This window comes from Brachycentrus maculatus, unplaced genomic scaffold, assembly GCF_059751285.1.
Source record: "Brachycentrus maculatus isolate JH-2025_06_01 unplaced genomic scaffold, ASM5975128v1 h1tg000054l, whole genome shotgun sequence".
Lineage (NCBI taxonomy): Eukaryota > Metazoa > Arthropoda > Insecta > Trichoptera > Brachycentridae > Brachycentrus > Brachycentrus maculatus.
Genome location: NW_028280808.1, coordinates 1124017 through 1143223, shown reverse-complemented (window position 1 = coordinate 1143223; position 19207 = coordinate 1124017). Strand labels below are relative to the sequence as shown.

Sequence of the window (19207 nt, the reverse complement as noted above, 5' to 3'; positions counted from 1 at the left end):
AGTATCTTTTTTAATTAATACAATTGAGTAGCTACCTACACGTCGTCACACAAATGCTGAACTATCCTAAGTCGCAAGTAAGTTAATTTTCTTTTATTCGTGTATTTCGTTTTTTATACAACTGATTTTGTTGCGCAAAAAGTTCTAAACCCGAGTAAATATCAGTCTTAACATTATGCATATTCATATTCAAAAGAAAATACTACAAAATGATCGAGGGAACTCACATTCAAGAGTTTCATTGCCTCCCCTGTAAAATTTCCTTATACGAGTATGCAGTTAAAATATTTCTGCATTCAGTAGAAGATGCGATTACCTAAATTAATAGGACCTGTTATTTTTTTAATAATTTTCAGAATAATTTCAACTGTTGTGTAGTTTCTTGACATTTCTAGTACAATATAAAAACAAATTATTTGAACAATCAAATATTGTTTTATGTATGTATATACAGAAATATGAATGCACGTAGATTACGATTAACCTAACGCTAACTTATTCTCATTCTATTATATATCTTGAATGCAGTATAAAGGTTACTATGTCAATGGTGAGTAGATGTCTAAGGAGTTAATTAAGTACGTGGTTATTGCATAATACACCATCAGATAAAACTTGAAAATGGATATGCGGTGTGAAGACTCTCAACAATCGAGAAGGAGTAAGTGCGAGTGTGAGTGGATGTCATCATCTCGGATTATCCATTGCTTTTAGAGAATTGTATTTCATCAGCATCAGTCAAGTGTGCACTTTTGTATCCTCGGATTATGTAATATATCACTTAATATTCCCTCCCAATCACAAGAGCTCAGTCTTTTTTTGGTGAGGCTCAGCGCAACTTTAATTATAAAATTGTATTAAGTAGAACTGTATAGAAAACGTATTAAATTGTATAAAAACATGACTATATTAAATAAATAAACATTTTTTTGCTAACTGACATAAAAATACAATACCGTAAAAATTACGATATATGCTAGTTGTCACTACATTCTTTACATGTGTTGACTTGGTGCTCTCCACAAATGTCGAAACGTCCACATGGATGTCGTAAATTTTACGAATGTTTCGTAATCTAGAGTTAAAAGTTATCAAGAGATAGGAATCACACAGTTTTGGAGATATATTTTTTTACTTATAAAAACATGCAACCATATTTGGTGATTGCACGCAACGTGATTTGCGAAACTCAGATATGCGATCAAAAAGGTTTTTTTTTGCTGTGTTAATTGCAATAATATCTTGGTTTTACGAGTAATAAATAAAGGAGCAAAACAAAGTTTATGCAAATCTAAAAATATTGGTGAATATGTAGTTTATCTTCATATTTACGTTCTGCATGCAGTCTAGGTTTTCTAGGTAGGTCTGCTACATAGGAACATTATTTGTAGTTTTCTATGCCTACTCTTCTTTGAGAACGTAGTAGACCAGACACGAGTTCCACGAACGTCTTCTTAAATATTCCAACCGTGTTCCAAGATCGGGATTAGATTAAAATAGCTATAAATAATGAGTCAAGTCATATTAAAAATGCTGACTGCAGAGATTTATGCTGTTATGATAATATTGTATAATTAATTAAATAGCTGAAGGGTACCTATTTAGATATAATCGCGCTGCCGGAAGTAAACAACTTTTGGCCTCTGAAATTCAACGCGAAATTCAAGCTGTCTTATAAGTAGTCGAGTAGTTATATACATATATATTTTGAAATAAATAAACAAAGGCTTCATGCATTTTAATGCAAAATTTATTAAAGGCAATGGATACACCAACATTTAATTCATCAGAAAATGTCTAGGAGGATTTGGGTTGATTGATTAAACCCGTCGACGAAACATGTCCGTCCGATCTCCCAATAACATTGACGGATTGATTCAACCGCAGTCAGAATGTTTTTCCAGTGTTCCAGTCGAATTTTGAAGTATTTCGAATTTAAAGCTTCATCCTTACGAGAAAAAATTAACCATATTAAACTCATTAATCTGCATGGAGTTTTTATTCCTTAAGAATGAATTGAAATTATTCCTCTATGCGCAGCTGACAAAAAATCCCCCAGGACTCTATGTAATTATAACCGCTACGGGTGGATGGTGGGTTTACAACAAAAAAAATTAACCCGAAAATTATATGAATCGAAAAATTAACTAACTTAAGTTGGAAAAATTCTGACTGGAAACTGGGACAAATGAAAAAAATGATATTCTACAGTGATAAATGAATTGAATTGACAGAACTGTCAATATCAGTCCCCCATATACCTAAAATAAAATAATCGAAAGCAGTACATGCTACCCTTTTCACGATTTGGTATTCATTATCATACGGAATGGAGCGCGTGATTACAAAAATTATCCTCCATTAAAGAGATATATCTCTTTGTCATTTTTTTTTTCAAAATAAAATAGGCGCATTTTTATACAAACATGTATTTTAAAGGTTATTTATTGATTCGGCATTAACTTTGCGGAATGATATGTTAATTATTAATAAAAAATAAACACTTGTATAAAACCATTTAATGAGTGATATTATACAAGTGTTTAATTTTTATTTTATTTAAGAGGTTGGTTGTTTATAATTCAATTTTATTTAAACGAATGAATTTCGTGTTTATCGCGAAAAAATCAAGATTACAGAATTACAAAAAAAAAAATCTGAAATCTGATGACCTTGAAAGAGGAAAGGGTTGAGAAGCATTCGGAAGTTGGTACTCAGTTACCCTTTTGTTAGGGACAGCAAGACCAGCGTCTAATTTGACGAGTGATTCGCAGTTCTGCGTGGCTTTCTATTATTTGACCTAGTAAGGCGAGACGATGGTGCGAGGAATGTTTCCGCTCGCAGTGACTGCCGCAGGTGGTACGGCATTGGTCATCTTGCGCAAGTCCCGGCCAGTCAGCTGCCTGCAGCCGGCTGCTCACTCGGCTCACGGCTCCTCACTTCTCTGCTCTGTGAAAATTTCAATCTGAGACCGGAAACAGTCCGGGCCTGGAAAATTTCCCACCTTAATTTTTTAAGGCCCAGTTTACAATAAACCCCAACTTAATTTTCTTTAAACCCAGGTAACATTTAACGTAATTGTTTTTCTTTTCTTAAAACACCGTTTTTGTATTAAAACAATAAGTTGTTTTTCGAAATAAGTGTATAGTTTTAAAAAGAAAAGAGTTATTAGGTAAGGAGTTAAAATAACCTATAAAAATATATTTTCAATAAATATTTTAAAAAAAATCAATATCCGCTGTATATATTATTTTTAATTATTATATTAACGACTCTCGCGCAGCCTATCGCTTGCTTAATCATCCAGTTAGCAAATTCCTTTTAATTCGAATTCCTATATATATATATATATATATATATATATATATATATATATATATATATATATATATATATATATATATATATATATATATATATATATATATATATATATATATGTATAAATATATATATATATATATATATATATATATATATATATATATATATATATATATATATATATATATATATATATATATATATATATATATATATATATATATATATATATATATATATATATATATATATATATATATATATATATATATATATATATATATATATATATATATATATATATATATATATATATATCCAGCAGAAATTTTGGCGGTCGCATTCAACAATACAGTTTCATTAAAAAAACTGCTTGAATTCTGCGTTTGCCATTACTTTGGCAAATATTTGACAATAACTACTTATATTATACTTAAATATAGCATACGAAATATTTTCTAAGAAAATCCTCATTCTAATAATTAATATGAATCAAATATTTTTTGACATCTCAACATAATATTAAAAAAAGCTCGTAATTGGAGATCATCTAGATTTGTAAGTATTTTGACATATTAAAAATGTTGTAAAATTAATCAACATTATAAAAAGCAAGTTGATTTAAAAATTTGCTCCGTATCATTATTTTTTTTTCAATTTGTATGTTTTACACCCCGCCTTCCCATAAAAATAAAATAAATATAATGAATATTTCTAAAAATATATCTCCATTTAAATACTATCTATATTTTAGAAATATCTCAGTTTTGCAACAAAATTAATAAATAATTAAGTAGTTTCAACACAAGATCTATTTTGTATTGAGTGTAATCGATGTATTGGTATATTAATGGATTTGCTACATTAATTGCGAATATTGATCAAACAATTATTAAAATGTCGAAAATTCATGAATAGTCTACATTTATTAGACCTTAGACTTAATTGCATTTCATTTCACGACCTTTTATTAACTTCAACGGAAATATTTATTGACTGTCACTATTTTGTAATTTTCCATCTCATTGCATTATTTACCTGACAAACAAAACTTTATGGTCATTGAAAAATACGTACTTTATAAATACCAAATTAAAGGAGAATCCATATTTGTTTATGTCCAATATTGACCGACCACCGATGTCCAATGGGTGATGACTCAAGATCTTCCTCGAGTATTATACAATATTTACATTACACAAGAGTTTAGTGTACTGATATTAAAAGCGTTGATAATTGTCTAGAGTGATAATACTTTTTAACGAGTCAACTAAAATTAACAACTATCGGCTTCTATTTTCTACGGTTGACCACAGTAAGGTAGCTTGTTTGGTTAATAGGTGTTATTCCGAAATTTCGTTTTTACAATTATTTGTATTTCACGTTTATGCAAAAAAGAATTTAAAATATTGTGGGTTTTTATTGATAAATATATAGTTTTGTAGATACATACCTGCTTATGTTATTTTTGAAAAATTATTTTTATATAGGTACTAATGTAATTTTTATATACTAATAATGGTTTTAGACGCAAGCTTAAAAATACGCACAAAAATGGCTAATATATACCAAAAGAGAGTTTACATAATACAGTTAGGTACATGTCATTATATGTACTATATTTCAAAAGTATTAATGCGTTTTAAAACGGTCTCTAAATAACTATAGAGAATGGTTCATCTGAACGGTAGCTTCTCTTACATAAGTTTGTACAAGTATATCTATTCAACCCCGAGTCTTAAGTCGTTGTTGCTATATCTCTTTTCGTATTCTTGATAATTAATAATACCTACTGTTTATACTTTGTTTTCTTTCCTATATTTCAATAAGATCCTTCACCCTTATATCCATCAACTTTTTATGTGTATACTATTATTTGTGTTTAAAATACTGTGTTTTTAGATTTTTTTCTTCATATATTGCAAATAATAGACAGCGTATTTTCAAATAAATTAACATAAGCTTCTACGTTAAAGTCTAATAATAACAATCCTCTTTGAATATGTTTTGTTAATGTTTTATGATTCTAGTGAATTCTCGATTTCGCGCTTTAGACTTTGTCACTTAAATTCAAGCTTACTCTAGAGCTCTTGAATTAATGAATGTTGTTTTCAAAGACCAATAATAATTATTACTAACAAATTTGTATGTAAATAGGTATTACTCAGGTACTCACACGTTTTATTGGGTAATTATTGTTGATATCGCTAGTAAGAAATCGAGAGTTGGATCATTTAATGAAAAATAGTTTCGGATATGGCTATGCATATGGTGAGACGTCAGTCCGGTCATGATTAATATATATTATTGCCTAATTTAAGCCAGTGTCTGAATTTGGGACGTTCATGACGATATAGCAGAATTACCCATTACGGGGGCTGAAAAATTCGAGTATGCGCTTAATTCCTTTATTCGATTTATCATTGCGTTGTATAAATTTTCCTCATACGAAATTTTTCCTGTACGTTCCGGTAATATAAGTGGCGATTACTTAAAAGAAAACCTTAAAAACTATACGATTATATTCTTTTTCATGCCTGTTTTCAACGGTACCTACATAGACTACTAAAACATAAAATGGTAAATTGGGATATGGAACATCTTTGCGTTTCAGATATGAAAATATATTGAATCTTTAATTAATAAAAACATTTATTACGTAGATGGAATGATCAATGTTTCCAAAACTAGTGGTGCGTTAATAAAGTCATATTGCTCTATCAAAACATTTAACCTACGAAAAGAGATATGATTTACATATATCATACCAATAATCCTCACATCACGGTAAAATAAATTCTACCGAATGTAAAATAATAATATATTTGCAATTTCTAAATTCTGAAGTGAGAATGTCTAATTTTACATCTGAGTAATGTGGTCACAAATTTAGTTTTCAAAGTAAGCTGAATAAAATGATAGTAATATAATAAATGTGACAGGCGAATAAAAAAGTTTATAGATTTCTTTCGAATCGGACGAAATTTCGCATTGAAATTGTCTAATAATTCTGGTTGTAAAGTATTGCGCGATGAAAGGTTGGGGGAACATAATTTTCTTTATCATTTCTGAAATAAAAACAGTCATGCTGCTCACGTAATCTATATCGTTTTAAAAATAATCGTAACTATGTGATTAAGAAACGTTTCTCGTCAGATTTTTCTGGTTTGCGGTGTCATCAGGGATTTAAATTTCAAAATATGTACAAATACATAACATTGTTTGAATATAATACATCGGAAGCTTGTCATTAGAATACTACAGTGACAGACGAAGACGTTTCACAGTTCACGGAGGAGATTAATGACACTTTCGAATATTCTAACGATGAATGAATATACAAAAGTAGAGCAATTTATAATGATTTATGGCTTATTCAATCAAGCGTTGATTATTTGTACAAAATAAAAAGATGTAATAGAAAATAATAACAAAACCGATGAGAATTTCATTAGTAATAACAAATATTGGAAATGTTAAAAAAAATTGGTGCTTACCTGTAATTTATATTTGAATTTGGATGAACGTTAATTAATTGGAACATTCTAGGACTGAAAAATCTGAATTTATAAGAAGACAAAATAAATTATTATCGATGTAAAGTACGTAATTACAGCATTTAAACAAAAATGTTTCCAGCGATGGTATTTACTCTAAGGGTTAAATTGGAGAAAAACTTTTAAAGATGAACTTATATTTTATTACATAATATGTAAAAAGGATGGTTGGTTCATCATGCCTACCCTATGATAATAAATAAAGTGTTTATTCAAATACATAAGTCTACATATAAAATATGATGTAATTTCTCACTCTTATTATTTTTACAAAAAGTCATAAAATTTACTAATAATTTTGATATTTACAGGGTAAAATGAACATATTATGTTACATAACACATAGGAAGAAAATATATTAAGCTTTATTATTTTGATGTAGGTATGTATTTAATCATAATTAATTATTTTGATTTTAGTCAGATTTCTATACGTAAACATAAAACCTAGATTTTTAGGACAACAAAGCCTTATACTTTACACATTTTTTTCCTATTAGAACTTTATTTAGAAAAATAATTAAAATCATTAATATTTTTTTCCGCGCTTTATAATCTGGTGAATTCTCCTGTTTGTTATATCCATCTCTTAGTTAGTATTTGTACCAGTAATTAAAATGAAGGTTGAAAATGTTACAGCAGGTTCCGTTGGACCAGGAGTCGACAAACTTTCTAATGAAAAGAGCTGAATAATTTTCACTAGTAAAGCAAATAAAAAAAGATCACAATGCCGTTACAATTTGATGATGAATATAATATACGGAAATTATAAGCGTGAGTTGCTCAGTTCACTGCTAATAAAACTAGAAAACCTAAATAACGATGAGTTCATCTCGTGCGCGAAATGCGTTCCAATTTCCGCTAATCCGAGCCATAATCGTGTGTTACGGATTGTTCTGTTCAATTTTTAGGACATGCTCGTGACGCTTTCAGTCATGTTTGCTTACAATAAAATGATAAATAATTAAAAATTAGAAAATATTTTTATTTATGTACTTCAAAAGAAATTTATTAACTAAAAACTCGGAAATCGTTATTAAAAAAACAATTTTCGAGTTTCGCTAAATTTATCAATTAGAATGGTGAACTTGCATCGCTCTTGAAATCTATGCTGTCGGGAAAATGACTTGTTTTCAGCTTAAGTCATAATTTAAAATAATTATCGTTAATATTTATTTACCATATTAGCAAATTATATATTCTCTATTATGATTTTTTAGTCTTGTATCATGCTGTCTTAATGAGGCTACATAACAAAGCTAAAGCTGAATGTATGAACGCTGTACTCGAACCGCGGTATGCTGACCCCTGCGTTTTACCAATGAAAAAGAATATTCTTGTGAAATGTCATAGTGAATTTTGCAATAATCTGCATTAATCTAGAATTCTAAATGAAAATCTAGTTGTGATTTTGCTTTGCAATTTGACTCTCGAATCTGAATTATTGTAAATTACTTTGCACTAACAGGCTGCGCTAAGAGTTTTTTTTTACTAGAGATAAACAAGTACTTAACAAAACTTACGTACCTAAGAGTTAAGAAAATTGGGCAATCCTCACCATAATATGTTAAATTAACAAACTAATATCTTCATTAAATAAAATCCATAAACGTGATCGAGTTGAATATTATAGTATGAACTTTTTGTTTGAATTTTTTATTTGATTATTAAATTCATAATTATTATTCGCCAACCTATTACATATAAAATATTACGTGTATAAAAGTAAATAAGCTTTTGTAGTGTAATAGTTGTCCGCCTCCGTAGTGTAATGGTCAGCACGCTCGGCTGCCGTTCTGGAGGTCCTGGGCTCGATTTCCAAGAGGGGTAAAATAAATATAAGTGATTTTTTCACTGTCATATTTATTCAATATTACCCTGGACTGGTACCTGAAGCGGAGGGCTGATCACCTTTCCTTCATGTGTAAACGATCAAGATAACACTGCGTTTATATGACGCAGTGCCCTATGCACCATTGGGGTGCGGATAAGGGTTTTATTATTATTATTAGTGTAATAGTTAAAGTATTTAGCTATCTTGCGGAAAATCAAGGGTTCAATTCTCGGAGGGGGGGGGGTTTAAATAAATACAAATGATTCTTCACAGTCATATTTATTTTATATAACTCTGGACTGGTACCCGAAGCTCTGAACTGTTCACATTGCCTTCACGTAATTAAATATTAAGATACCACTGCAGCTATAGGATTGCAGTGTCTTATACACTATTGAGAGTGGATAGGGGATATGATCAAGTTTGTTACCATTTATACTTCAATTAAAATAATCGTTTTAAAATAAATTATGAAGATAATATTTTATGATTAAAAAATGCAAGTTCAATAATGTTAGGATTCTTATTCTTACTAATGATTGCTGAAAACCTTGAGAATCCAACATTTGGTTAGAAGGTTATACAGCCCACAGAATGTAAGCATTTTCATAATACAACGTGATATTGATAATTATTTTACTAAACAAGATTTCTAAGGCCGGATACAGATTAGCAGCTAGACTCAGCGGTTCAAGCTGCCGCAGATAACCATTCTACAGTTTCAATTAGAGAAACATAGTACGGAAAGTAATTTGGCTGGGTATCGAATATCTAGCAAGGTTTTTGGTTAGGTATCGGATATCCGGCACGACTTTTGGCCGGACGATCGAATATCCTGCCGGATATTCAGCGTAAGATATGTGTATAAATGTGTATCGCGCACTTTCAAGTCACAACACAACGCGGCACTGATGATAACAGTTATACAGAGTATGGTAAAAATGCCATTGAAAAACAGACATATTTTTGAAGTTGCAACATACAACAGACAAACTGAGGTTTCGAGAAAGAGTCCCATAGAACATATGCTAGTTTATCATTTTAAAACTGTGTGGTTAGTTGGTAGCGATGGTCAGCAAACGCCAAATAGTACTCAATCTTGATACAATTTGTAAAGATTTTTCCTAGTAGCAGCTTGTACAGTGGGGCTATTCTCTAAAACAGGTGTTCTGTATAAAGAAAAACATAATCGCTATCTGCCAACAAATGCTGGAAAACTGGTTTTTCTTTACCATAATTCAACTTTAATCGATTTCCAGTATTAAATTTGCAACGCATTATTATTAAATCGTTTTGTTTGCTTAATAACGTACGCGGTATCCGTTATTCGGAAGGATACCGGATATTAAAATAACCCGGATAGATCGGATGAGGGACTGTTTTATCTGTTTTGTCTCTAGTCTGAATACGCGCAGTTCGTACCTACTTAGTAGATGTATTGATTCGGAAATCGACTTGCGGTTGAGTATGGAACTGCAGAATATTTATATGAGCAGTTGAAACAACCGTCCGCTTAAACTTGCTAGTCTGTTTCCAACCTAAGTGTGTCAGCCTAATATGGTTTTTCTCGTTACCTGTCATATATTTTTCAAGTCGCTTCACAAATTACGTAATCAGTTTTAAAATAATTTGATGTATCATCTTTAAAAATATTTTTTTTACACAATTTCATAGACAAGATTTCTTTGAATATATTTTTAAATGTGGTTATACCTATCACAAATAACATACGAAAAATGTCTCTTGAATTGTATAATTAAGCTTAAATCAATCAAACACACACACACACACATCATTATTTTTTAATACGTTTTACTAATTTATGTTTTATTGTTGTTATATGCCAAGGATTTCTACGTGTTTTTTTAATTATTGAAGATTCTTCAAACTAAATTCAATACTTAACTTAACAAATGATAAAATCTTTACACGGATGTTTAAATTATCAAAATAATTTTTATACAAAAATAATTCTTCATGGTCAAGCATTGATGACTAATGTATTTTCAAAGAAGAAATAACAGGGTACATATACAGAATACATATGTACAAAGAACATACTTATATATTGTTGATAGTTATCTAAAGATTAAAAAAAAAAGTATATTTATAATATATTGAGCTTTGCTCATGTATTTGTATTACACCATCAAAACAAAAATATTGAATACCATTGAACTACCTATACATTGTCTTGCTTGGTTGTAAATTTAAATATTTTTATCCTTAACTTGTTGCTATGGTAATAAACATATGGAGGTAATTAAAAATATTTGAAGCATTCACTGATCATGTATTCATTGCATGTAAGTGAACAATTGGAATACATTATTATAAAAAAAACAATTAAAATGAAACATTTAAGATTATTTTTGGCATCTCATCAAAGATGAAGAAGGTCCGGGCATTTCCGGGTCTGACGACCATCATAGGCTGGTTTAAGTGATCACTTTACACACGTGTAACATTCACCAATTCTACCTATTATTAACAACCACACTACTCAATTTATTGAAACTTCCATACATATAAACCAATGTATATATGTATATAGAACTTCCTTCTACATATTTATATAAAAGAGTGAAAATAATATGAAAAATAACTCCTATAATTGGAGATAATTTGTGAACAAGTATTTGGACACACTCAAAATGTTGAAACATTTAAGCTCGATTTTCTCTTGAATTAAAATTAAATATAAAAACTTGTTTATTACTAGCTTTGAACATTTTAGAGTGTGTCAAAATCAGGATTTGAGTTTACTAATGTAAACACGACCTGTTTCGAGAATTACAGATGTTCTAATCAAAAAAATACAAACACCTTTTGTTTTCACCTATTGAGAACATCTGTAGTTCTCGTATTATTAGGAAATGCATGAATGAGAAAGAAGGGAAGATTATTCGCAAAGACAGGTTGGTGAGTCTTTCTATTCTCTCTGCCTACCCTTGCCGGGAAGCGGCGTGATAGTTAGTTACTTAATTAAGAAATTGGGGTGTTTACCAAGTGAGATTAAAATTAAAAATGGATGGATGGATACTACAAAGTGACTACTGCATCAATTAATGGAAAATATATTGTTCACTAGTTTCTCGCAAAAACCATATCAACAATGATACGACTCTTCCATTTTTTTTAAAAAAATTTAGTGTTGCTTGGTAAATACCACTATACAGTATATTGAAATCTATTGTGACATGTGTTTTAATGCATTCCGCATCATTTTCAAACACCGTAAGTGAAGCTAAGGCAAAATTTTAAAGTTACATCATAAATCCAAAATAAAAAATGTATAGATTTTACCACAAAGTGACTGCCGAATCAATTGATGAAATTAAAAATACATTTTTAGATTTTGTACTTCTTCATTTGAAACTGCCGAATCAATTGAAGAAATTAAAAATATATCTTAAGATTTGATACTTCCTCATTGCGTATGGACGGGCTTTATAATAATAGGGGAATATTCGTATAATTTATGCTCAAGTCGGTTTAATGCCCTTTCGGTGGGCATAATAACATACACAAAAATACTTCAATAATTGTAGGCACTATTGTTAATTCTACTATTACAGGTAATCGCGTTTCCACGGCCGTTTGAGCACGTGACGTGTTCAATGCCAGGGCTAATGGGAAATGCAATTGTTCCTCCATACTTCTTGCACCTTACACGAACGTTTCCTACACACTTGGAACAACGCATTGGGCAACGCCGACATTTGTTTCTGATTTCTTTTGTCTAATACGCGATACACCTGCTTTCCAATCATAACTATTATAAAATCCCCAGTTATCCATTCTTGTTGGTCTTGACCTGGTTCGACTGCTTCTCCACCTCTGTCAACTCGATATTTGCGACATTTAATGGAATTATGTTATACTTGTATTTATACGATCACCAGGCGTAAGCGTGTGGTATACACACCACCCACTCATAAATTGTTTGCCTTTAAGGCCCAACATACGTTATATCGCCACTTAATTTTCATAAAACCCGGGTAACATTTGACGTAATTTTTTTTCTTAAAACAACGTTTACGTATTGAATAAATAAATTTATTTTCGAAATTTATATGGTTTTGAGAAGAAAAGATTTATAAAAAGGTTTAGAGTTAAAAAATTACAAAAATGTTTGTCATTAAATATCATAAAAATCAAACAAACAAAAAACAATATACTCGTAAATTCTAAAAAAATCAGGCGTGACTTAATGAATTATATTATTGTAAATAAAGCCTTAAACGCAGGGAAAACATTTTTATAATTTAATTTAAAAAAAAGTATACCGACAAAATGATAATCATATATTGTCTATGATTTTTGACGTTTATTCTGATTTAATAAGAAAAAAATAGTATGGAAATACTTAGTTTCTGGGGATTTTATAATAGCCAAAACAATAGGCTGATATAAAATGACAAAAGTACCTATAAATATCGTGTAATTATTCATTGACGCGGTTTTAATTTATTAAATAATAAAATACCTATCTAGCTACCTTAATATTTAAGATTACTTATTAGGAAGCCACATACCCAAATGACTTTCGGTTGTATAGATGATATATTTTTTAAATGTTTATTTACAAAAAAAATCACACAATTATTTTTAATATTTTTTTATTGATTATTAAGGGTGATAGAATTGTCTCGTTCCACGCCAGATTAAATAACATTGTAAAATATTTGTTTTATCACACACATAAAAGGTGTTACAAGATGCCTCTGTGTAGTTTTTTAACTCTATTTTAGCAAATTTTGAATTAGGTCTGTTTACTTTTGAGTTTGGAATATACTCCAAACTTATGTATTTTAAAGGCTTTTAATTACCGAGTTTAAATTAATATAAACAAAATGGCAGTTTTAAATTCAATTCCCATACTATTAAAGTACAATAAAATATTTACTTTTTTATATGTAATTAATGTTTTTTCCTCATGAGATTCGTACAAATTAGTATTTAACATGACATACTATTAAAATGTTTACTTTTTCGTATGTAATTCATGTTTTTTCCTCAAGAGATTCGTACAAATTAGCTATGTTTAAGTTATAAAAGCTTATACATGTATGCAAATCCGCTTGTCTCAAGCTGTTGCTTCTTTTTCTACCTAAACTGTTATACTATAGGAGAAGAAATTGATTTAAGCAGTAAAAGAACTTAGATTTGCACACCTGTACTCGTAGTAGCTTGTGTGAGCACTCAATACTACATGATGGATTTTTTCTCCAAAAGCCGGTGATTTTTTTCGTAATAACAAAATTCTTTAAAGTAAAGCAGATGTCTAAAGTATATCGCTTTTCTTAAAAGTAAAACAATGGGTAGTAAAAATGTCATTACATCTCATGCATGTATACCGAAATCAAGGTAAACAGCTTTCTGGTTTTCGACTGCTCAAACTGCAGTCAGAATAATTGTTTTCTTTTTCGATGCTTTTATTTTTAAAGAACCATTTTAAAAAACGTAAATTGTATTTAATTTTAAGTAATATTTGCGAAAAGAAAGGTAATACAAATCACGAATTTCCAATATGTTTCATTTCGCAGTGCTTGTGAAGAATGAAAATACAAAAACAAATCTATGAAACAACATTGCAATCTCGGTCAAACGTATTTGGATGCAACGTTGTTTCAAAATTTTCAAAGCAATCGCCGATATCTTTAGGAGATTTAAGATTTTAAATAAGCGAATATTTAAAAAATAAAAAATAAAAAATAACTAGTTGATCCAGCAGACGTTGTACCGCAAAGGCGAGCTTTATGGTAGTACATAAATGTTTACGGGGTCCCAAAATTTACAGAAAACCGCTTACAGCCAGGACAAACATATGTATATCCAAAATAGCCAACTGGGAATGTAGTTCCTGGGATTAGATGCATCGAACGTACAGTATGCACTAAACATTTTATATATTAAGATTGCAATTTAAAATTTTTAATTAGGTACAATTTTATAAATTTTTTAACAGTTTCATATAAATTTTGTCATTGTACAGACAAATATAATTACACTCCATATTTTACATTGCTTAATATACATGGAATTATTTTACAATATTTTGAAATTTCGACGTTCAATCTATTTTAAAATTATACGTTGAATTGATATTATATTGCTCACTGAGTAAAGAGGGCAAATACTGATTTGATTGGAATAAATTAAGTTAAATATGAGAAAAGAATGGATCATTTTATCATACATTTAAGATAAGATTAAATTCTTGATGCCCTCCAAACTTCCGACTTAAACATCCCTTTCACTTCCGGTGTTCGCGAGCGTCCACGTACCTACCTAATACTTGATGAATAACCTTCCTTTCATATGCTGATGGACTATCAAATACCATTGCCAAGCATTATGCTATTTAGAGCAAGCGTCCAATTATGAATATTATATTAAATTAAAAAATTCAAGAACGATTTAAAATTAAATTGCCAAATGCATTGCATACAAATAGGTTTTTACCATAAATATCGTTTGATTTCTTACTTTGAATGAATAAAAAAACACATCGAAAGTTATTATACTATTAATTGTTTTAGTTGATTTAAATCGCATCACTCGGCCATGTCATGTTTTCTTTAGTTATAATTTTATTAAAAAAATCACATGTATTGTGAAATGTTCCTTTTCCCGGGAAAACATTAAAAATATTCACCGATCGTATTGAAACTTTGATATAACTTTGCATTCAAATACGCGCGTGTTTTCATATGCTCTTTTCTCTCTTTTCTATTCAACCAGTCTCAGTAAGTCGTGGCCGGGCATAACTAGTAGAATAAAATGAGTCTAACTTACAGAAACCTTCTTACTACCTCTAATAATATATTTTCTTATCATTTTTAATTTCTTATTATTAAAACTATTTTTGGAGCCAACTACGCCAAGTACGCCAACTTTTTTTAGTTGGAGGTCATTACCTCTAAGAGCGTATATATCTATTGTGACGAAAAATAATTTCGTACATAAATAGTCAGTATATGGTATGGGTAATAAATCAAAAAGTATGTACAATATAATTTTCTTTTAAGCAGTCGATAAAATCGAAGGCTTTATAAAAAAGTAGAAATTATGTCAATGCTACTGCAATAAATACGAGTTGAATTCTTTTTTCCACTCTGAATTTTATACGTTAATGGTTTTATTAGTGTTTCATTGTATGCTTCCAAAATAATTAAATTAGCATGGACGTCAATATCTAAGCAACGTGTTATGCTTATTAATAGTAAAAATGTTTGTTTTGTTGAAGGCTGACCTCATTATGGAAGTGACTGAAGAAATCATAAGGTCACTAGTTCAAGCAACAATTCGACTAAAAAGATAATTGAGTTGTTATAATGTACTAATGTATTATGCAGGTCGTTTGAGACTCTTGAGAGTAGTAGCGCGGGGTTAGTTGGGCATTTGATTATTTTGAAATGAAATGTAACGTTTTTTTTAAATAGACCTGTATTTTGTTTTATTTAGTTAACATGTTTTTAGTTTATAAATTCACAAATTATAACATATCATTAATGTTTTATTAGTAAGATCAAATGCGAAATTTTAACATTTTGGGTGTGTCAAAATCCTTTTTCACAAATCTTGGTTTCTCCGCTTAGGAATTATTTTTGCATTTTGACATTTCAACTTAGATGAAGATGTTGAAATGTAAATATTACTCCTAAGTAGAGAAACCCTGATTTGTGAACATGCATGTGGTCACACAAATAACTGGTGTCATAAAAAATTAAATCATGTTTTAAGGCGTCTCCCTGCATGCAGAATAATTTAAAAAGGATCTTGCATACATTTAAAAGGATCTTTGCTAAATATGTAAGTTTTAGTTAAATAAATCAAAGATACTCCCGCTAGCTCGCATATGAAGCAACGTATGAATCATATATGAGTTCTAAATTTAAAGTGTTGTGGTTGTCAGTCATGCGTAGAATGGTGAATGTTGAACGTGTACAAATTGATCACTGACTTATGACAGGTCGTAAACCGTGTAAATACCCAGAAATACCCAGAAAATACCCAGGCTTCCATATTATTCTTCATCAGTGTTGAGATGCTAAAATGCAAAAATATATACTTGATCAAAACGCTTTTGTCCAACTGGATATTGGGCATGTTGGGAAGCTGTCCGAGCTTCCCAACATTCCCGACAGTCCGTGTCCTTACGTACATATGTATGACAGTACTTCCTGAATCAAATCTATAGTAGTATTTTTGATAAAAAAGTTTGAAATCAGAAAAATGATTTATTCAACGGTTTAAGTATGAAGTAAATCTGATTTAGGAGGTATTATTGAATAAGTGAACAAGTTCCCAACTATCCCCGCTTCACTCTACATATTCGTACGATTGTAATAGTTATGATATATTAAAATATTATTAATCTGCGTAATTGAAAATGAGTACCGTGAGCAAAAACTGTTTTGAAACAGTTTTAAAGCTCAGTAATTGAGATGGTCACTTGATGTTTTTTTTTAAATGAGAAAATACGTTTTATCTCTCGCATGTATTCAACATAATTATTTTTGGGTAGAAGCAATTTGTTGATGTCATGTTTTTTTCGATGTAATTCACTATGCCTCACAAAAAGTAGACGTTCAATAATATCACATAAATAACTTATTGCGTACTTAGAATACAATGTCTACATGTCAAAAAATAAGACCTTATTGTTTTCTAAGAGGTGTTTAAAAAATACGATTCCTAATATTACTTTTGCTATTATATTAAACTGAAAATACGACGAAAAAATAGTAAAAGAATTCAGTATGTAAGGCCTTCATTTTTTACATTGTGACATGTCAACATAGATGAAGAAGAATATAGAAATCTAGGTATTTACCGTGCTTATAACTTGTCATAGGTTGGTTAAGTGATCACTCTATACACGTGTAACATTCACCATTCTACCCATGATTGACAGCCACACCTCTCAATTTTTTGGAACTCATTTGTACCATATATCATCAATCTCATGACGCTTCATCATTGAGTTGACCAACAACAGCCATCTATGGTTGGATTGAGTGAGAAAAGAAGTTTTTATTTTTTCTTTAATTTAAAAATATAATTAAGGACATTCTAAAATTTTGTGCGTGCTGCCAAAAATGTCATAATATTTCAACAAGTTACCATATGTTCTGATTTCAGTAAAATATTTTTGTCGTTGAAATTTTGGACATATCATCATTGTGTTCGAAGGAGTTGTTACGTCAGAGTAGTATATTTTTCCCTGTTCTGAAATTGAAACTGTCCGTATCGGAGCGATACATCATGACATGAAAAAACTCGTTTATAAAAATCGATGTTTTTTGCAGTTGTTACCGGATCAACAGACGGTATTGGGAAGTACTACGCGAGGGAATTGGCGAGGCAAGGACTGAACATTGTGCTCATCAGTAGGTCCAAGGAAAAGCTTCTTCAAGCTGCTTCTGAGATAGGTATGTTTACTATGCTTTACAGCAAACATAATTATAAATAAACGAAATTAAGCTGTATTACCAACTTTTTTTATCCATGAAGTCATTAAATAACAAATTGACTTTGACTTGAGCTTTGATCCTTCCCTTTTCCTCCTTTCCTCCCTCCCGTCTCTCTTCCAGGTATTTTCCCAAATTTACAAATGTAGAATTTTGTAATTGGAATAGTAAAAGTAGATACTTAATTTATAATACTCGTTTATGTGAATGGCTTGATGTAACCGTTCTGTTAAATTCCCAAATAAAATAAAAACATAAAAGAGCTACTCATTTTTAGATTCCAGAGGTTTGATATATCGCTCACTCTTTTCAAGAAAGTCATAAATCAAAAATCGTCAATTTTCAGTTCTGCATGTTTTCGGAATGCCCAGAAAATGTACCATATCCCAGCAAAAGATGCATATATTCAACTTACCATAATATTCACCCGCTACAGGGCAAAAAGTGTTTTTTTTTGCATTGTGAAGAAAAGGTATTGTTTAATATTTTTTTTTTAAATAATAAATATTTTTCAAATGGAGAAAAAACATTCAGATTTTACCTAAAAAGATCTGTTGCACAGTTAAATGTTCAATAAGTGGCTTGAAATTTTTTTTTTATATATTTTATTAAGCTTTAAAAACTACTACTACTACTAAAGGGTCCGCCAAATAACTTTTTTTTTTCAAAAACAGGGCGCAAAACATCGAGTGTAGCTTCGGCTGTGTGGCACGTAGCGCCGTCCTGTTGAAACCAAATGTTGCCAATATCCTCCTCTTCAATTTTTGTGAACAAAAATCCGTTCAACATGGCCCGATAACGATCGCCATTGACTGTAACGGCCACTCCTTGCTCATTTTCAAAGAAAAATGGCCCAATTATGCCTCTGGACCAAAATCCGCACCAAACAGTGACTCGTTTTGGGTGTACCGGCTTTTCAATGTATGCGTGCGGGTTTTCTGTGCCCCAAATACGACAATTTTGCTTGTTTACATACCCGCCAAGATCAAAATGAGCTTCATCCGAAAAGATGAT

At 30.2% G+C, this 19207-nt stretch overlaps 1 protein-coding gene across 1 annotated transcript in view; it reads left to right on the top strand.

The window, feature by feature from the left end:
* LOC148311986 (inactive hydroxysteroid dehydrogenase-like protein 1) overlaps positions 1–19207 on the top strand; it is a 39975-nt gene that overhangs the window by 8527 nt on the left and 12241 nt on the right. The window contains exon 2 of the mRNA XM_088278023.1: positions 18032–18154. Coding sequence (XP_088134149.1) covers positions 18032–18154 — 123 coding nt within the window. The remainder of the gene's footprint in view (positions 1–18031; positions 18155–19207) is intronic.